The 21,454-nt window shown below is 32.3% G+C and overlaps 2 protein-coding genes across 6 annotated transcripts; both read right to left on the bottom strand.

Annotated features, from left to right (window-relative positions):
* Window positions 1-5,118: 5,118 nt before the first annotated feature.
* On the bottom strand, window positions 5,119-8,633 carry LOC109795251 (U6 snRNA phosphodiesterase-like protein). Of its 5 annotated transcripts, none has more exons than XM_020354696.3 (4): window positions 7,611-8,633; window positions 7,248-7,328; window positions 5,742-5,988; window positions 5,119-5,638 (listed from the first exon to the last, which is right to left on the bottom strand). In XM_020354696.3, the coding sequence occupies exons 1-4, from the start codon at window positions 7,768-7,770 to the stop codon at window positions 5,281-5,283; spliced, it is 846 nt and encodes a 281-aa protein (XP_020210285.1). In that variant the 5' UTR covers window positions 7,771-8,633; the 3' UTR covers window positions 5,119-5,280. The 5 variants fall into 5 exon arrangements, with proteins under 5 accessions (XP_020210285.1, XP_020210286.1, XP_082921371.1 ...); XM_020354697.3 differs by having other exon boundaries at window positions 7,623-8,607; XM_083065245.1 differs by having other exon boundaries at window positions 7,248-7,320; window positions 7,623-7,756.
* A 1,430-nt stretch (window positions 8,634-10,063) lies between these two features.
* LOC109808051 (uncharacterized) lies at window positions 10,064-20,218 on the bottom strand. The gene is made up of 8 exons (XM_020370871.3): window positions 19,764-20,218; window positions 19,454-19,681; window positions 18,783-19,189; window positions 18,204-18,389; window positions 12,627-12,819; window positions 11,525-11,601; window positions 11,160-11,310; window positions 10,064-10,709 (listed from the first exon to the last, which is right to left on the bottom strand). Exons 1-8 carry the CDS (start codon window positions 20,025-20,027, stop codon window positions 10,413-10,415), a joined length of 1,803 nt encoding a protein of 600 aa, XP_020226460.1. The 5' UTR covers window positions 20,028-20,218; the 3' UTR covers window positions 10,064-10,412.
* Window positions 20,219-21,454: the final 1,236 nt, after the last annotated feature.

The following is a 21,454-nucleotide window of genomic DNA, read 5'->3' as shown; positions in this document are numbered from 1 at the left end:
CTAAAGAGTCTCACACTTATTTTCTTTTTTCTTGGTAGTGAGAGCTTGAAAGACTATTTAATTATTTTTAAAGACTAAATTGGATATGAAGTAATATTTTTAAGGGGTAAATTGATCGTGTTTACTCTTAAATAAATTTTACCCGTGAAAAAAAACCTATAATGTAATTGGATATTTAACTTTGACCCTGAAAAAGAGAATGTAGTGGCACTCAAGTGGATGACATGCAAGATCTTATTGACGTAACTTTGGGGTCTTAATTAAGACTTGAGAAGATCTCTTGCCCTGTAAGTGTAACCACTAGCAACTGTGACGTACGTCTGATTTTCATTTTGCAAGCTTGCATTGTTGGAATTATTGCGAGTTAAATTTTGTCTTTCAAATTTCTTGTGCTATTTGCTCTTCTATATTGTTATATATACCTTAAAAATATAATAAATTAATGGGGATGTGGGTATTATGTTTCATTCAAAATTAGACTTTCACTTCATATAACTATAGTCCCAACCTTCTCTTTGTTATGAGATAAATTTTAATTTTAACTAATAAAACCATTAGTTAATTAAAATATACTACAAGTACTTTCTTATGTAAAATCACCCTCTCCAATCATGACAGAATCTAACAAAGTTGGAGACAATAATAGCCATTTTTCTTACAACTACCTATTTTTCTAACCCCAACAAAGGGCTATTGCTCCGGTGCCTTCTTATTTGAAGGGGTTTTGGTGCCCCTCAGTACAAAAGTTGGGTTTTTAGGGGCAATAAGATAAATTGATAAATTGACCGAAGGCTATCAATTTACCTTATTGCCCCTAAAAACCCAACTTTTGTACTGAGGGGCACCAAAACCCCTTCAAATAAGAGGGCACCGGAGCAATCCCCCGAACAAAGGTCTAGAGCATTAACGTTAATAAATAATAATTGACTAAATATAACCCTAAACCTTAAACTATTAATTAATTTACTGTTAAACCAACTTATGAATACCCAACCACAACTACCAACACTAGTGGAATCTGAGCAAGTGCTGACATAAACGTGGTGTCATAACCATTGGAATTGCACTGATTCACCCTAATTTGAATGTTATTTTGCTTCACGCTCTAAGAAGAGTACGTGGAAGGAAAAGAAGAAAAATATCGTCATGTACGGGTTATTTTTATTATTGTTAATTCTTATAATTTGAATAAAATAAAATAGAATTTCAAATTCTTCTACAATTGTTTTTTTTTTTATTACTAATTTTCTTAAATAAAGTATTGAAGGTGTGTTCTAAATTTCTAAAGCTTTAAATTTATTTAATTTTTACTTAATAATTTCTTCATAAAATTTTAGGAATTGAAGATTTATAAAAGGATATAATATTACCGAAAAAAATAGTGAACATTATCGTACTCATTCTTTTTTTATAAAAAGAAAACAATACAAGGAGTTAAGTAATCAAACCATTAAGATTGGCTTAATATATTAGGACAGGAATAAATGCATGAAAATTTAATAAGGTTTAATCTTTATTATTGTTATTATAATTTTTTTATCGATAAAAATGAATAATGCTCGAACCTAACACCAATAGCACAGAAAAAATAACATACATTAATCTGTTTAAGTAATGAAAGGGTCATATGTATTTTAAAGTTTTTATTTCAGCTGTCAAATTTGGAAATCTATCTGAATGTCTGCTCTGTTCAACCAAGATGATGCTATTGCTGGCTCAGTAACATATATATTGAACTGCATCAAACTGCGTATACTCATAGAGTGAGGGGCCAAATATTCTTCTACACAAAGAGATATATACCAAATACAAGTGTTGGTTAATTCAAGTAATAAATTATTTAACAAAAAGTATGTGGAATTAAATCTGATTTTTTCGGGAAACGTAAAGAGAGGAAGAAAATTACCACATCATAGAGTCTATATGCTCCATGCTGAATTGCTGATAAATAGGAAACATTTTCAATATAGCAAAAGGTCACATGAAATATTTTTTAAAAAAAAAAGAATAATTATTAGTATAAAAATAATTTGTAGTCACAGATGTTAGATTTGATATCTGCAAGTCTCAAGCACAAAACCAAGAGATGCCTTTGAAGCAATTAATAATGTCTGAGAGAGAGAGGTTGAGGCATTGGCATGGATACAAGTCATCATGTTCCCTCTGCTCCTAACTATCTGTCCTCTTCATAAAGCTTATATGGTTAATTAATTCCACTATTTTTTTCTTACTAATTGAACTTTCTATATCCCTCACTCCAACTTGTTCCCAACATCCATTAATTTCTAGCTTTCACAAAGCCAAATCTCTTGGACATTGAAAAAGCTTTGATAGCATTGTTAATAATATCTACCCCCTCCCAAAGGGCAAATAGAACTAAATCTGATTAGGTTTTCTGTGTCTTGGAACTCTTAATCTTCATTTTTAAATGTTGATTTTTTTTGGTTATTTTTTAATTATAGAAAAACTCGTCACATTGTTGTTCAATTAGAAATCGTCATTTATAATTAATAAATTTATTAATTTTTACAAAACTATTTAAAAATCATACATATCATAATTTATAATTGATTGGCCGTATATGGTTATTAAACTCTTAAATATATGTAAAGAATCAGAGTACCTATGGTCTTATGTTTGCTTCTAGATGTAGAAAAACAACTAATAAAGTAGCTACTGGGTTTGTTTAAAAAACAATAAAATAGGTAGGCATGCGCATATTATCAATTAGAAATCTTAAATCGAAATCATAGCATGAACTCTGATTTTATTGTACTGTTTGTTTGAACTTTGGATTTCTCCCTTTTTTTAACAATTTAGTTGATAGCTGTCTCAAAATGTATGGCATGCTTAGAAGCCATAGCCTTTTGCGGTGAACTTTTTCCCTGCCAAGATTCTGTGTCTCAACCCAAACATAAATAGGATTAAGAAATTAATCTAGATGGTATACGTATTAGTTTGTATTGGGGAAAAAACAAATGGCAAATCTACAGGGGGACAAGAATCTTCTAGTAAGCCATAAAGAATGTTTAGAGCTGTCTGTAAGGATTGGTACTAAGATTAGGAAAGGTCTGAATCTTAGTATAGATATTATATAATTAGTATAAAGTTGTTATGTTATGAGTATATTACATATACATAACGTGACGTGAATAATGCTTGTATCTTGCTGGGTCACGGACTCAGTTTAGCCCAATGGATCAATGGATATATGAATAAAATTATGCAGATAACATAGTTGCATCAATATTAGACAATGTTGCTGCACTCATTAGCCAAGATATGGGATTAATTAGTTAGAGGGAGAGCTTTGTCCTGTAGCGATTCTATGAAGAATTTATAGTTATCGTCAAACCTGATGATGACCATGCATGTGTGAGCTTCGGATAAAAAAAATGTCACCTTTATGTCAAGATGAAGTACATGAAGATGCACATTTTGTTCTATCAACCAAGATGCCCATGGTCTAATATTCAATCCATCAAGCATCTTTTGCTTCTTATTACTGGCTTATCTATTTTTTTTTAACAAATATAGATGTGCCAAACACTAGAGAAAGAAAATTCATGCCACCTAACCTAAGTAACTAAAGGAGAAAATGATACCAAAATTATTTTGAGAAAAAAAGGAAAAGTACACAGAAGGCAAACACTTAACTGAATTGATTCCCTACATTGTTAACTTTCTTTTTTTTCAGCATCAACCAAGTTTCTAACTTAATCCATCCAAAGTAACCAAAACTATTAGTGTGTTTAGATTATCATTCATCTTGAAAACAACCTAATATTATTTCTTAATTTTATATTTAAAAAGGTGTGAAATTTTATTTACCTTATTGCATACGATTCCAAACATGTATTAGATCACACACTTTCTCTCACTCACATTTGGAGTTCACTAATCTCTAGAATGAGAATCCAAGTATTCAACAGTGGTGAAGGATCATAATAAATAAATAGATTAATTTTATGTCTTCTTAAAATTTCATTTATACTCTCATCTTTTAAATATTTTATAAAAATTATTAAATATAAGAATGGATTTAATATCTTAAGAGTATTAAAGAAAAAGTTTCAACACTTTCTTTATCTAATACCTAAAAAGATTAATAGGAACAAAGTGTAAGAAAATTTATAATTATTCAAATAAATATTATATTGACAATTTCTTCTTATATTTTTGCGTGGCTAAGACATAGGGCAATACCTATAGCTTGTGGCATCTTGTAAGGTTCCAATTCGGAGTCATCTGCACATATGATTGTTCCCTAGTTGTTGCTTTGTAATTGTAGACTTGTATGTTGTACATGATCAGTTCAAAGCAATTTGATTTTATTGTTAGGATTATTTTTGATAATTTTTTTTGAGAGAATATATTTATATAAAAAGAAATGATTATAACTTATTATTTTTCCAAGATTATTTTACACACAATTTTTATAATAGTAAGATATTATTTATTTTGAATATAAAGTTTTATAATTTTATTTATATACAATTTTATAATAGTGAAATATTAGACGATCAGAATCCGATCTAACTGAGATATAAGTGTACTATGTCGATCACAATCCGATCTGACTCCTCTATATAAGTAGTCTCGGTCAATATCTAATTTAACCACCCCTCCCAATATCTAATCTGACCACCCCTCCCTAAATCGATATTGATATGATATTAGGGATAGAATCCTATGTTTAATGTCTAGACAGCATTAATATGTTTTAAATCAGCAGCTTTATTTAAATGAAATTGCAAACATTGGGCTATTTTATATCATGTCATTCATCATTAAGGTGACATGACAACTGAATTAAATCAAGGTTGAAATATAAATCTTCCGAAGTCTCATACAAGGAAATCTTTTTAGAAAATCTGCTGTTGAGGGCCCGAGCGGATTGTTTCTTTTTTATCTTGCACAGAAACTGACACTGATTAGGAAAAGACTAGAAATGAGATGAGAATATCTAGAAAATAGAATTATATAATATCATGTTCTTAGTTTTTTACATTCTATTGTCTTTTTTGTTTTTTGTTTTTGTAAGATACCGCATCTAGCAAAACTACAGATATGTTGATAGAAATTACAATTACACTACACGTAACATAACAAAGCATGTTCACAAGGAATAAAGACCCAAGTTACTCATTCACATCAAACTAGAAATCTATTTATGAGCAGGTTTCCAGTTTCCACCAAGCCAAGAAACCCACCAAACAGAATTCCATTCAACCTGAAATATTTCAGGAAACCTCTTGCTTTTTCTTTAATGTGCACGTATTATTGTCCATCTGAAATTTTGCATATTGTATATGTTTTATTGCCAATCTTACATTCGATACCTTTAAATTTACAGCTAAAAATAAACTTTAAAGATTTCCCAAAAGAACACTTCATTTCCTCGTTGATAACTTTCTTCAGGGAATGGGAAATGTCACCAAGGGCCCATGCTATGGATATGTGAGGACGTGGATCCTCGTAAAACTCAGGAAGATTATGAAGCCTGTAAATTGTATTGACTGCTTCAATTTGCTTCTTTATCTCTACTAACCCTCCTTGAACAACTTCTAGCGAGACAAAGGTACGTGTGTGATCATCATTAACAAAAACCTCCCACTTGTTAAAGTTAATCCAATACCTGCTTTTCAAAAAAGGCAAGAAAGCAATTAGGTAAACAGATGAGGTGACACAAATATGCTGTTCCATTTTCATAATTGATCAATACAAAAACTAAGACTGACTGGTGTTGAGTTTGAAGCTTCTGTCTGAGCATTGAGACCATCGAATCAATTTGGTGCACTCGTATTGGAACAGTTCTTCCTAAACTTATGTGAAATTCTCTTCCTAAGACAACTTGTTCGAGCTTCTCATCATTATTGCAGAGGATGTTGAGTGGGACGTCAACATCAACAACATTAAGACTTGGTTCCTGAGATGAGACTTTTTTCAAGAAAGCAACCAGTTCTTTCTTTGGAGATGAAATGTAAACTGTAAAAAAATACTACAGTCTGAGTCCCAGGTGACTGCACCTTATACTATATACCATGAAAAACTTTTGAACAAATTTAAAAGCATGGTGAATTGAATTGAAGATGCATGAAAAAAGGTACAGGTACGTCAGGAAATGAAAACTAGCCTTGCATGCAGTGGTTGAACTTGATCAACAGGTTAGGAGGGGCAAAACCTTTAAATATCTTCAAAGGATTTTCTGGGTTAGACTAATAATTTATTAACAAATTTATCATATGTGAATCTTAGCATGTCCCTTTCAATTTCAAGAATCACTTTTTATAAGTCTGTATCCTGCGTGTGATTCAGTGCCTACATCAGAATCTTACATGGTTCAAAAGAGGAAAGTTCACACATTGGTATTAGCAGCACCAATGATCATTAAACAATAAACCAGTTATCCTTGACCTAAGGAGGTACCTTGTTATAGGTAAAAGATAGTGTGTGTTTGTCCATATCTGACAAATAGCAGATTCACCTTCAGTCTCAGTTGTACAGCTCCACCATCGGTTTGAAATGCCAGGTCATGTGCAACTTGCTCTGCGACCATTGCAGATGCATCAACTAATTTTATTTTTTTATATTTTGATTTTGATAGGGCCCAGGGTGATCATCTAAACATACGGAGGGATCAGTTAAAATAACTTCAATAATTTAGAGGGGTAGATATCTTATGCTACTGTTAGGAAATAACCTTTTAATGAGTATCCCTCACGTGTATCAGAAGTAGGCTTGTGCTATACATGGGTTTTAATGACAGAAAGCATCTGTACACAACCTAAATCTTCCCTTTTTAAGTTTCTTCCTTTTTATAAATAACAAAGAAGGAGGTCTAATGCAAGATACCATGCAAGCTAAAACCCGTTTCGTCCAAGAACAATTGCAGCCCAACTTGAGAATATGATTATACATTCATGTCTCCAAGAAAAGAAGAAAACGGTGATAACAAGGGAGAAACAAGAAAAAATTTGTACAGTATAAAGCAAGACACATAATACAATACTCAGAAGCATATTAAGAAAATTATGATGGTCAGTTTTCCTAATTCATATACATGCATATATACTGATCTGCCAGCTAGCAGGTAAATCTAAACGTGGGGCATTATTATGTGCATAGACAAATGAATACACAGTAAATTCAATAAAATCTCTGCAACAGCATAACCATTGCATGAAAAACATTAATTAGTATGTTCAAACTAAGACAACTTTCTATAGAGATCATAACCAACTTACTTGGTATGTATACATGCAAGGCGTAGTTACCATCAACATGAGGGAAGCTCCTAACTCTAGTTGTCTGACCTACCTGAAAATCTAGAAGCCCTTTACAGTCAAAACAACGAATAGTTGCAAAGAAACATAACATACTTGCACATAAATAACAACTGAATATTTATTTAGTTGAAACGAAACTTTCGATATAAGAAATATGAGTTTATGAATTCAGAAGAAAAGAAAAGTACCATTAATTTAGATTTTGAGGTTGGTAAAATTTGCAATTCTTATTGTTTCCTAATGGAGCACTTAAACCTATCAAACAATGTATTTTTACATCTCATTTTATATTCTAGTGATGAGTAAATAAAACCATCATACAATGTAGAATACCAAGAAATTTTGGAGGATCAAGGAGTGAGACAGGAGGTGGTGGCAAGGGTGTGAATACTTCTGAGGGAGCAGCGGTTGGAATTGAAGGGGCAGATTCAGAATCCGAATCAGAAGATCCATCCCCATAACATGCTTTCAGTGCCTCCATTTTTTACTCTACACTGATAATATTTCCGAATCAATAGTAGTCAATAGCGGTTGTCGCGGCCGCTATCTCGACGCGTCGGAGCGGAGCGGCTCCGTGCCGCTACAGAAAGTTTGTTGCGGAGCGCTTTAAAGGAGCGGCCGCGAAAGCGGAGGAGCGTGGCGGCGCGATCGCGGGTGGGCGATAAATTTTTTCTTCTTTTTCCGGCGGATCTGTCTTCCCCGGCGGATATCCGTCGATCTGTCTTCTACGACGGCGAGCCTGTCTTTCCCGACGGTGGCTGTGTCTTCTCCGGCATGGCAGAGCTGTCTTGTTCTAAGAGGGAAGGCAGGCGGTGACGGCTGGCTTGAGTGTCACCATTATATGTATCTCAATATCCACCGAACTGACCTAAGCACTCCACCTGCGATCTCTCTAGCAACTTTGCATAATTTTTTATTCTCTTGTTGTGTGTAATAGTGTGGAGAGAGAAACACTTACATTTTTGTTTAATGATATATTTGGTTTAGAGAAGAGAGAATAAAAGAAAAGGAAAGGAAAAAAAAAGAGTACAAAGTAAGATAATTTTTAAGCTATTTAAGAGAAAAAAATGACAAAAAAGAAAGATAAAAGTTTTACTCTTGTTTGGTTGTATGAAAAAAAGGAAAAGGAAAAAAATAAGTATATAAAATAATATAAATATTTCTAATAAAAAAGTATATAAAAACAAGAAGAATAAGAAATTTCTTCTCTCCGCCTTAAATACCAACATTTTTATACTTCCTGTTCTTGCACGCTTTAATACTGAATAAATGGAGCAAAATTGCTTCTGATTCAACTCTGTTAAAATACTTTTTTAACCTCTTATAATTTAAAATAAATATTTTTAGTTTTTAATTTTTTTTAAATATTTTTAATTCTATAGTTTAAGTTATATCTTTTTAATTTTTATATTTCTAATTTTTTTAACATTTTAATCTTTATCATTATTTTTAAAAAAAAATCATTTGTTTCATGTTTTATAATAAAGAATTTTAATTTTATAAAGGTAAACACTGCAAGTGAGGGTATAAAGAGATATGAAATATTGAGAGATTTAATTTTGAATAATTTTAACAAAATAAATTTAACTTCAAACATATAAAGTTAAATTAATATTTTTGACATGTTAACACAAAATAAACAATATTATAAAAAAATTAAGGATAAAAATTAAAATAAGGAAAAAGTTACAAATGTAAGTACTAAAAAAATATTTTAAATTATAAGGATTAAAAAAATTGAAAAGGATAAGTATAGAAACTATATAAAAAAAACTATTTTAAACTATAAGAATTAAAAGATAAAATAAATAAATTTATAGAGGTTAACAAATATTTTAACTCAAAATGTAAAAGTTTTTTTCTTTTTAGATTGTGTATTTTACAATCAAGCCTCTGTAAATTATCTAAACCTAAGATGACTTCATTGGGTTATTTTCAAGTTAGTCTCCTTAATCTTCACCTTCGGTGAATATTAATTGCTTATACACGGGAATGATTACTCTGAGAATACTTGATTTTGTGATAACATGAAAATAAAAAATAATAACTCTTAGATTAGGATTATAATTAATAGACCACTAAAATTAAAATTCAATTATAAATAAATCTTTAGATATATCAATGTTGTTTTTGCTACCATCACCACATGGTAAGAGTACTGACAATAATAATAATATGATAATTTCTACAATTGCATGGTTAATCCAAAGATAAAGTTATTAAAACTTAAACTTTATGTCCACCAACAAAAACTTATTTCAGTTTTTACACCCAGCAAAAAATAGTTGCATTAATTTTACAAAGTAATAAAATAACATTTTTAACAAAAAAAAAAAAACATTTTTCTCACTTGAAGAAAAAAAATTATCTCAATTTATTTTGACCTCACTTATTAGGCTGACCTGGCACAATGACAACTACAATTAGGGAAGAGGTGGTGGTGGGATCAATGGTATTATACGAGATGTTTATGATTGAATTTTAATCTCAAACAATCTATTATTTTTAGTACAAAACTTATATACAAAATCATAGATACAATACTTATGGTACTGTTGATATTGTTCTCTAATAAAAATAAAGTTTTACTTGTAACAAAAAATTTCATTAAATGTCAAGTGAATCACTTTCACATGAGATAAACATTGTTTGGAGAATACCAACTTTACTGCATGCTACTTCAGCAAATAATCAATTTACCATACAAGGCTAAAAGCAAATAGATAAAAGCAAACCTTGGTTTTACTCAACAAATTTTGTGTGAAACATCAATATGAAAGGCACATTTTTTTTTTTAATTTTGGAATAAACAATTTCAGAGTCATAGTATTTCTTCAACTATATATATATACATAAATCAAGTTATTGAAAGCCACACCTTTTTATCCAGGCCTATTAGTTTCTATACTCTTCACTCTCCTATGACAAATCCCTGACACTAGAACGATATTAATATGTACAAGAAAAAACCTTATTCACCAAGGGATCGAAAGTCCTGCACCAGCAAAACATGCACAACCATGCATCCTACTATTGTGCCGATTGTCATAACCTGCAGTTCTATATATATTCACACATATAACAGTAAAAAGCTTGGGGATATGCATCTATACCGAAGGAGGTCTAAAGGTCTACACACAAGTAGGAAATTATAGAGCCTGCTCGGCGCTTTGTACGTTGGCTAACCTTCCACTTTTCCACAAGGACTTTTTTTATATTGGGGCAGCTAGAAACCACTGTGGCCACTCCAGATGAAGTTATACCAGAGCAATAAACCATGTGGCATGACTCAAGCATCGTGCAACTTTTTACAAGATGGGCTAACCCAACATCTGTTATTTGCCGGCAATGTGAGAGTACTATTTCTTTCAGCAATGGACAGTGTTCTCCCAACTCAGCCATAGCCATATCACCCAAATTCTGCAGTTGTATTGAGGAACAGAATGAACAAAAAGAAAAAGGAGAGCAGAGCAGAGCAAATAAGTAGATAGACTTCTTGGGATATGGTTTACAAGTTGACCAGTTCATAGCTTCTTGTGTAAAAACTTATAATTAAGCTCATTCACATAGATAGTACATGAACGTTACAAAAGGCAGTTGCTTCTGTGACATTATTTAAGTAAAGCAACCTTCCTCGCATCAGAGAACATCCATGATAATATATATGTATTTAAAGGGTTTGGTATTGAGATGTCTCCAATATATGCTAAAAACTATGCAGTCCGTGATCTGTATGTTTCATCAGCAATATTCTAATAAAAATTATAACTGAGTAAAGAAAGCACAAGAAATTCCTGAAAAACAGGGCTATAATAAACTAAATAAAGACTACATTGCTTCGGGAATAAAAAGAGAGACATCAATACACACCTGCAGTACACTAACATCCAAATAACAGAGTTGAGGGCAACCCCTGGCAATGGCTATCACTCCAGCATCTCCAATTTGATGGCAACCACTTACGTTCAGATTATGAAGGGAACAGCCCTCAGCTATAGCAATAAGGGCCTCATCACCCACCCTAATAATTTAACAAAGTTAAGGTAGACATCATGCACAATGAACAATACAAGATTTATTCAAATGTAAAATAGACCGTGCAAAAGAATGCAAAAGGAAACTACAGAAGAAAAGATATAATACAAACTTCCTAACAGGATCATAGTAGTAATAGTAGTAGAATAACTATATCTGAGAGGATTTCAGTGGAGAGGGAGAATAAATAAAGGTTTTACCTATCACAGAATCGGATGCTAAGATCTGTGAGTAACTTACAGTGCTGACCAACAGCAACGATGCCCTTGTTCCCAATCTGATACAGGGAGAAAAAGCAAGGCAGATGAGGAGAAAGGGAAAACAGAATTACAAAAATCTGTTATAGAACTTAAATATAAAGTCAATAAAAAAAAATTGCTTACTGATTTACACTGGATGTATAATTAACATTCATGTATTACACTACTTTCAAATACTTTTATTTCTCTCACTTCCATTGAGTCAAAAACAGTAGCAAACTACATCAAATGTGAATACTTCAACTATATCATAGTTTGACAGGGGGTGGCTAGAGTTGATGTAACAAGGTAAATAACAAGTTGCAATCTTGCTTAAAAGGGAAGAGACAGCACTGGACTTGGACGGCAACTAACTTGCACAATTGGTTTGTGGTCATAAAAAAATGGTTTAATTATGCTATCTTTTAAAATCTACAGAAACCCTAAAAGATAATAACATATAGATACTGCTAAGAATTCATTAAATCCAAGATACAATGCAGTGTATGTATATCCCTTCTTTTAGAACAACCTGATATTTGTCGGCTTAAAAATTCAACAAAATTAAAATCAAAGAGGAGAGACTAAAAGTAGTCATCCAGTTATCAAGGAACCTTGACAAAAACAATGCAATAGGAAGTGTCGAGAGCAACAAAAGAAATTCATCTTTTCCATTTTTTTTAATCAAACTGGGAGAGAGGAGATAAAGAGATAGCTAGTTCAGATATCTTGTGTAGACTTTCGACAAGAGTATACTTTAAAAAACTGTTTCGTATTTGGAGACTTTTGACTAAAAGTAAGAATTAGTTTTGTTTGGATTGTGCCAAGGACTCACCTTAAGGTAAAATTACTTTTGAATGGGAAATCTCCAAAAGAACTACAAATTATTTTAAAATATTTATACATTATAATTATAAATAAGGATAATGTTATAGAAGCATGCATAATGTGTGCCAGGTTACAAGGTGGAGAGTGCATATTGAAAGCAAGACAAAAAAAGTGAAGCCAAAAATGAAGTTACACACAAAATGGCATTTTCACACAGAAAACCAAACAACAGTACCTCATAACAGCGACGGATATGAAGTTTCTTTAAATTCCTGCATCCACTGGCAATACCATACATGGCTTCATCTCCAATGCTTGAGCAATCTACCAAGTGAAGCGCTTGCAATAATTTGCATCCCTGTCCAACCTCAAGGAGGCCAACATCACCAATTTTTTGGGAGTAAAGCAATGCTAACTCAGTCAGATGTCTGCAATAGAAAGCTGAAATTTGCATCATTGATGAAAGGGTGATGGAAAAATTCAACATTTAGGAACTTCAACTTGTGACATCAGATCAAATGTTATGTCAATATCATGAGCTAATATTCAAACATAGGGCCACAAGATGGATATGTGTCTGACTGACTTTCACATTCAGGCTTGTTTGGCTGAGCTTTTTTTTTTTCAGAGTCAAAAATCCACTACAAAGTTAAAGTTCAAAATAAGAACATTAAAAATAAATAATTTTAGACAGTTTTTAACTTAGAAGTTACATTTAAATTAAAAGGTTCTTTTCGGTGTTCAACATTGACTAGTTCAAGATGTGAGGGGAAGAGAGGCTACTTTTCCCCCTCTTTTCTTTTATAATTAAGCTCTTTAATTATTTAAGAGCTTTTCTAGAAATGTGTTTGGCTCAGCTTCTCTTTTTTTTTTTTTTTTGGTATTAAGGAGGGCAATAACCCAAAGAGATTACACAAGTATGCTACAGGCCAAAGATAAACCATACATCCAGAAGCAACAGAGAAAAACAGGCAGAGTAGGAAAAGTATGACACCCAACTGGATATACTCATGGGCTTGAGAAGCTAACCAATTAGCAACCATGTTGGCCTCTCTATAAACATGAACAAACTGGGTTTCTCGATCCCTATATTGCCAATGCAGAATGAAATTAACCATAGGCCAATAAGGGTGCATCATGCATGGAATGAACACCATCATTAATAATTTGAATGACCAGTTTAGAGTCACTCAAAAATGAGTTTGTGAACTCCCTTATTCCAAGCTAGCTGGAGCAAAGACACAACCCCCTAAAGTTCAGCCATGACAACATTGGTGGAACCAAGATTTCACATAAATCCACCCACCCAATTACCATACTCATCTCTCAAACAGCCCCCCGCAAGAAGCCAGCTTTGTCTATTGTACAAGAGACCCATCAGAATTTCCTTTAATCCAGCCCCCTTGTGGCAGGTACCAACAAATATCCACCTCTGCATAATTATTTTGCTGCAACCCATGATAAGCCTTACCTGTGAAATTGGCCGTATCCACATTATTTCCTGCACAAGTCAACTGACGGGCCCTTTGCTTAATAGCAGTAGTAGCAATGTCTTTCAGAACAAAAGCAATCTGATTAAAAACCAGATTGTCACAGCCTTTCCAAATAAGGTCCAGAGAAATTGAGAAGATTGAAGACCACCTAATTCCGTTCTTTATTATCATGTTGCTGCCTACATTCTCCTCCAACCAAACCACCATATCCTGCATAAAATACTGATCCATCAGAGTTGGCAGAAGAGAAGCGCCAAACCATTCAACCATTGGGCAATCTTGAAGGATATGCATATACTAGTTTCTTCAGCCATGACACACCAGACACCGATCACAATGTGTCATACTCCTTGAGTATCGAAAGGCATTTGTTATTAATCCATTATGAAGGCACTCCTAAAGGAAGTATTTCTCACGAGGATGAGACTCACTCCTCCAAATCAGATTCCATAAACTTCAATGACCGGGAGCACTCTGTCCCCAAAAATACCTTAGTATTTTTAAAGAGAAGAGAAGGGGGAAAGTAAAACTGAACCAAAAATTACCTTGGTATGGTATTTATTTTTAAGTTAAAACCTTTAAGAGGTGTTTGCACAAAGCTAGATGAAAATAACATGGATGATAAGATGAACTGAGAAGTTCACACAAGCTTGATAACACACAAATCCCCTAGGTCAAAACATATTTTTAATGATGTTTTAGAATGCTGGTGAAACAATACGAATTTTAGCCAAATATCCAAAAAGCATGTGGTTCAAAAAGTTTGCTGCTTTACATTAAATTGAGACTGTTAGCATAGCACCACCAACAGGACCCAGAAGATTGTTATCCGTAGTCTCCATGTTCACATTCTTGGCATCAAACCAGGTCTGTTACCAAGCACACAGCAATGTCAATAGGAGCAGTATCTCCTGTTCACATTGAGTTTAGGAGACGTAGATTTGTGATATATATATATATATATATATATATATTATTTGAGAAAAACCCAGGTCCTACATTGACTACAAATAAGATAAATAAAGAATATATAAGTGAGGGACAACTTTCACCTTACAAGCCAATTTTGTAAGATTAAATCCCCAATCTACTTTCTTAAAATGGTATCAAAACTATCCTATATCCATTAGCAAGGGTCACTTACCATTTATCCATGCACCAAACCCAATAGTGATGGATGTGAGGGAGTGTTTTTGGAAAAAACCCATGTCCTACATTGACTAGAGATAACACAACCCTTACTTTATAAAACAGTTTTGTAGGGTTGAATTAGGCTCACCCACATTTTAATATGGTTGCACAACCGGTGCACAAAAGTGATATCAAAGCCTATATCCTAGCAATTATTGATTGTTGTTAGGCCTATTGTGTCACCCGCTATCGACCCACAATCAGATCACCTGCAAATGTCTAGTTCTACAAATTTCACGATTAAGATGTCTAGTTGTCAATGTGAGAGGTGTGTTGGAGATCCCATATTGACTAGTGGTATGGCCAAAATATAGTTTATAAGTGGGGAATAATCCTCATCTTATAAATCAATTTTATAGAATTGAATTAGGTTTAAACTCACACTACCACATGCTAAGATGATATCAAAGATATCCTAGATATCCTAAATAGGGTCACTCCCCAAGCCCAATAGTGATGGGTGTGAGGGAGTATATTGGAAAAAAACCCAAGTTTCGCTTATTTTGGATAAAAAAAAAAGGTCACTATTTGTTTATCCTTGTAGCAAGCCCAATGATGCTGGGTGTTAAGAGGTGTATTGGGAAAAACCAAATCTCACATCAATAGATAAGAGGCCATATTAGAATATATAAGTGGGAAACAATATGATAAACCATCAAAATGTTGCGTCTAAAAGAACCTAATATTTAATGTTTTGCCTTAATTTAATGTTAAATCTTTGGCAATACTTCACTTCCTTTATTAAGTGTGCAATAAATAGGAAAAATACAAAAAATAATGATATCGAACAATTAAGGAATAAAATAGAGCAAATGTGAAGGTTGAAGATATGTACAATTGTGCTTGTTTGATGCACGGTCTTGCTTCAAGAGAAGCACGCTCAGATACACGGCCATGCTACGAAGCAAGGCCTCATTGCCCATAAGCATCCCCATGCTTCCTCTAAAGTGCCCTCAGATAACAAAGCATGCCCTCATCATTGTTGAAGCACACCCATGTTGTTAAACATGATCGTGCTTGTTCGCCCTAGTTTCTTATTATAAATATGAATGTCCAAAGTATGTTGTAATCATTCAATTTTTAGTTTTAGTTTCTTCTATATTTTTTTCTCTCGTATTTGGTATTGAGGTTTTGTAAGAGGCTAAAGGCAAACCCTTGAATAAGTATTCTTTCAATTACAGTTAATTCTTTTCCTCTGTTTAATGGGTTCTAGCAGTATGTCTGGCTAGTTCCTCCATTCTAGGATTGTGATATTATTGTTCTTTGTGAGCCCCCAATGATGAATCCATGAATTGTTTGCTTTTACTATCGTATTATTATAATAGTATTTTATTTCTTATCTCAACTAATTAGAAGTGTATGAAAGTCTTATAATTAACAGAACCCTAAAATAATTGAACCCTAGAAATTTCAATGATCAAACTGTTTTCTTAAATTCCAATTAAATTAATTTGCTTCTGCACGCATATGCTTTATTTTTATAATAAAACTCTTATAATCAATTTAGGTTTTTTTGTAAGATAAAGACTATTGGTTTCATGGAACCATAGGATTGTCAAAAATTTCATAAGTAAAATTGGCAACATTGTCTTATAATTTATAAATTATATCTTGGGAGATCGAGAACAATAAGTAATAACTCTAGGACTTTTATCTTAGAATTTTAATAACAATTTTCTAGTATTTTGTTCTTAATTCTTAAATCAATATTATCTCCAATCTAACTTTATTTCTTCAACATGCTAAAATCCAAAATTAAGTTGGTAATTGTTTGAACCTAGTTTATTGGATTTGATATTTAGACTTTTTCCATTGTAATTACGCTTGCATTTAAACACAACACAATCCTCACCTTACATAGTTTTGTTACTTTTGTAGAGTTGAATTAGACCCAAACCCAAATTCTTAATATATATATATATATATAGAGAGAGAGAGAGAGGAGGGATCAAATGAGTATAAGTAACTCTTGATAAAGTTATTTCACTTAATAACTCATGGTGTATTTTGAATTTCAATGATCCAACCGTTAAATTAAAAGTTCATAATATATAGATCAAGTCTACAAATTTTTAAAAATTTTGAAAACTATTTTATACTTCATTTTATTAATTCCAATTGACGAATAATCATAAAATCATTTTATACATTGATTTGAATCTATATAATGAAGTGTCATATGATTTTCAAAATTTTTAAAAATTTGTAGACTTGAAATTTTAATTTAATGATTAAATCGTTGAAATTCAATATATACCATGAGTTATTGAGTAGAGTAACTTTACTAAGAGTTACTCTTAGAATCATTTGATCCCTCCTCATATATATATATAGAAAGAGAGAGAAAAGGGATTCGTTTACTCCAATAGTAAGTAAGTTTACCTAGACTTACTCTAAACCCTACACCCTAAACATAAATTTCATTCAATAACTCATATTTTACGTCAAATTTTAACAATCCAATCATTAATTTAAAAGTTTTTAATGTATAGATCAAGTTTACAAGTTTTTTAAAATTTAAAAATTAATTGATACTTCATTTCATTAATTCAAGTTTATGGATAATCATAAAAACATTTTATACGTTGATTTGAATTAATGAAACAAAATATCAAATATTTTTCAATTTTTTAAAAAATTTGTAAACCTAATCTAAACATTAAGAACTTTTAAAGTAACGATGGATCGTTGAAATTTGATGTAGAACATGAGTTATTAAACATAATAAATCTTGATAGACTTACTTCTGGAATAAGTCGATCCCTCCTCACACACACACGTATGTATGTATACATATATATATATATATATATAAATTTTTTTTGCAGCTTACATTGGGAGTACTTATCAGATTTTAATAATGCATGTAGAGCAACATAGGTGAATCACAATATGCATGCAGTTCCGCACATGCATAGGCACATAAAACAAAAATGCATGCAGGGAAAAAGCAACACAAATGTTGGATAGAGAGACATAAAATTCGTTGTGCTTCTTCCTTCTAGAACAGTTATCTAATTCCATACACTTATCTTTCCTAAATATGGAGTTTGTTGCAAATAAGAGTTATAGTCCATGCATATGCATCTATAACTTTTTTAGACAACTTAGCTTAGTTTGAAACATACTGGCAAGATTTTCCAACAGATTCTAGCCCCGAAGATCCAATGTTGTGGCACCCATTCACTTCAAGATGAGTAAGTTCTTTGCAGCCTGTAGCAATTGCTTCCAAACCCTTCTCACTTATAAAATAGCAATCACTTAAAATCAAGTTCTTTAACTTCTTACATCCATTCCCAATAGCACACAAACCCCTGGATTTAGACATTATTAAAAGAAAAAGTATTACTTACTAAACAAAAAAAATGGGAGAATTATTAGAAAGCAAAATTAATAATTAGAGACATGGAAAAAGACTTTGCCCACATGTAAAACTAAAATGCTGCAGTTCATAATGGATTAAATGACCCCATTGGACTTTATTTTACAAACCAGAAATTAAAAAAAAAAAAAAAAAAAATCATCAAAAAGAATTGCTCGAAAAGCCTTTCTGAATTGATCAACTCTACAAACTGTTGATCAAGTCATAACACAAGAAAAAAATATGCTATTTGTACTAAGCCCACTGCATGTGATTTTTTGCTAATTCAACCATAGTCAAATAAAAGCAAATCCAGAAAAAAAGTAATAATGAGAAAGCAGCTCACTTATCAGTAAATCTCTGAAAACTATATAGAGCCAATAACTCCAGAGACAAACAAGAAGTGCCAACAACTTCCAAAGCATCATCTGAAAGATTAACACATTGCAGCTTTAGAACTTTTAAATGTGGACATCCTTTAATCACAGCAAGCAGCCCTCGATTATGGATGTACTCAGAGTCCAATGATAAGGTATCAAGGGATCTGCAGTGTAATCCCACAGCTTCCATTGAAACATCGGTTATTTTAGCACAAGCTGCTACTCCAAGGGATTTTAATGACTTCCCCACCCCTAACACTAGTTCAACCAAACCCGTATCAGTTAAGCCTTCACAGAAACGCAGATTCAAATCTTCAAGTTGCTTGCAACACTGCCCAACAGCAGCCAAACCTTGATCTCCAACATAACACCCCTAAAGGAAAAACTCATCGATTAAATGAGGGATATGCATAACTCACGCCAAACTACTCCCAGAGTCACATATATTGGTAGACTCACAAGGAAACTACTCCCATAGTCGTATACATGCTTATGTAATTTCACAAGAAGGCTAAACACTCTACCTTCTATATAAAATAATAAAAATACACTGTCAAACCAAATACATAAAGATAAACAATTGCAACCGCTAACCAAAATAGAATCAGCTAGAAAACAAAATCGCAAAATAAAATACCTGCAAGTCCAGGGACTTCAAAGAAGTGCATTCCCTTGCCAGCGATGACAATCCGTTGCTAGTGACGTTAGAGCACCAAATTAACCTAAGCTTCTCGAGCTTGGGAAAGCCTTTGGCTAGAGCAGCCAAACCAGAATCAGACAAACAGTGCGAATCAAAACCGCCGTCCGCGGATGCAGTTCCGTTTTTATCCGACAAAGAGGAATTATCTCTCGTACGTCTTCTCCCCTGTTAGAAACAAGACAAATTCCAAATGAAGAAATTATAAGAGATAAAAAAAAATTTAAAAACGAAGAAATTTAGGGCTTACAAATGTGGGGACGGTAACGGAGAAACGCTCGTCGATGTGAACCGTGGTGACGTTGGAGAAACGGGCGGCGAGGAGATGCACAAAGAGGTCCGGGGAGCCGGAGGCGCCGATGCGGATGGCGGCGCGTGTGAGGCGCTCGAGGCGGAGCCAGCGCGTGCATACGAGGGAGCAGGCGTCGCGGCTGGACTTGGAGTCGAGGAGACGGAAGATCTCGACGATTATCTCGTCGGGTAGCAACGTGTTGATCCAATCGTGCCCTCGCATCTAATCGAATCGCTTCTGCAGATTATTCAACCCGAGCGTTCCGGTTGAGGTTGCACTTCGCTGCAGCAGATCCACTTGCGTACGGTACGGTTCTCACCTTTCCTTATCTATTTCCTTTCCTTTCCTTCCCCTTCGCCGCCCCTTCGTTTTCAATATATACATATTCCTGCGTGATCCGATATGATTCAATACGATCAACTCTCATGTTAATTAATATGTGAAAGTATACGGTCGTTACAATTTCGTCTAACAAATATGATAAATTAAAAAACAATTTTAAAAATTTCTTTGAAAATAGCTTTCTTCATTCAAGTAAGGGGGCTAGAAACCATAATTATAAATTATAATTAAGGTATAAATTTAAAATTTTGTATCAGTTATTGTAATTTTATTTTGATGGATAAAAACAGTTAGGAATTTAGACCGGTGTACATAGGATTTTAAGTTTAATTTATAATACCATAATTTTAATTTTAATAAATAAAAAATAATTAATCTCTCAGTGGATGATTGTTAGTTGTTATTATTAAAGTTAACATGGCATAATAAGTATCATACTAATATATTTTATGTTCTCATAATTGTAAGATCACATCTAAGATGTGGAAATTTATCTATGCTCTTAAGATTGATTTTTATTAATGTTAAAATAAAAATATTTTATAATGAGAGAAAATCTATAAACAATATTTTAATTAAATAGACAAATCACTATAATTTCAACCTTAAATGTTGTTCCTCCTCAAAGTGATAACCTTGTTGATTCATGTTTATACAGAAACACCAAATTATGTAAACCAATTTAAGAGTTAAAGTCAAATTAAGATTAAAAATGACTCAAATTTAACTCAATAATATTTTATTATTTGTAATGTAAAGATCAATGTTATAAAATACTCCAAATTAGTCACTTTTATATAACATCACTTTAAATTGGTTCATGTTACATGATAGTTATATAGAATGAATAGTAGTTAATAGCATTAATTGATAATTACCCATCTAAGAATCAACTTGAATATCGAAAAACATTTTTTAGATTTTTTTTTTAATTTCATCTTTCATAATAACGTCTTGCACTTTTAGATCTAAAATTAGAAACTTAACTAATAGAATATTATTCAATTAATTATTTATAACCAATTATTTATTACAATAATAAAATATGATAGTTTTATCACAATTTTTTTATCCTACCATTTTAAGTTATTATATTTTTCATGAAAGGAACAATTAAATTAGGAAACAACAATAAGATAAATCTCCCCCAATCCTTAATTTTGCTTTCTCTCTCTCTAAACTATATTATAATTATATTATTTATATAATATAATATACAAAAATAATAAAATATTTATAATATATAATATAATACATTATTTTGTACAATAATTTTTATATTAGATATAATAATCCCCTCTATTTAT

The sequence above is a fragment of the Cajanus cajan genome, chromosome 1, assembly GCF_000230855.2.
Source record: "Cajanus cajan strain Asha chromosome 1, NIPB_CcT2T_4, whole genome shotgun sequence".
Taxonomy (NCBI): domain Eukaryota; kingdom Viridiplantae; phylum Streptophyta; class Magnoliopsida; order Fabales; family Fabaceae; genus Cajanus; species Cajanus cajan.
The sequence above is the reverse complement of the archived record's forward strand: the minus strand, read 5'-3'. Positions and strand labels throughout refer to the sequence as shown.

Coding starts and splice junctions, on each gene's coding strand:
- LOC109808051 (XM_020370871.3), bottom strand. CDS start 20,027: ATGCGAGGGCACGATTGGATCAACACGTTGCTACCCGACGAGATAATC. Junction 11,602..12,626: donor ATATCCGTCGCTGTTATGAG/GTACTGTTGTTT, acceptor TCCCTGTATCAG/ATTGGGAACAAGGGCATCGT. Junction 11,311..11,524: donor AGCATCCGATTCTGTGATAG/GTAAAACCTTTA, acceptor TTAAATTATTAG/GGTGGGTGATGAGGCCCTTA.
- LOC109795251 (XM_020354696.3), bottom strand. CDS start 7,770: ATGGAGGCACTGAAAGCATGTTATGGGGATGGATCTTCTGATTCGGAT. Junction 5,989..7,247: donor CTTGCATGTATACATACCAA/GTAAGTTGGTTA, acceptor ATTTTTTTACAG/TTTACATTTCATCTCCAAAG. Junction 5,639..5,741: donor AAGCTTCAAACTCAACACCA/GTCAGTCTTAGT, acceptor TTTGAAAAGCAG/GTATTGGATTAACTTTAACA.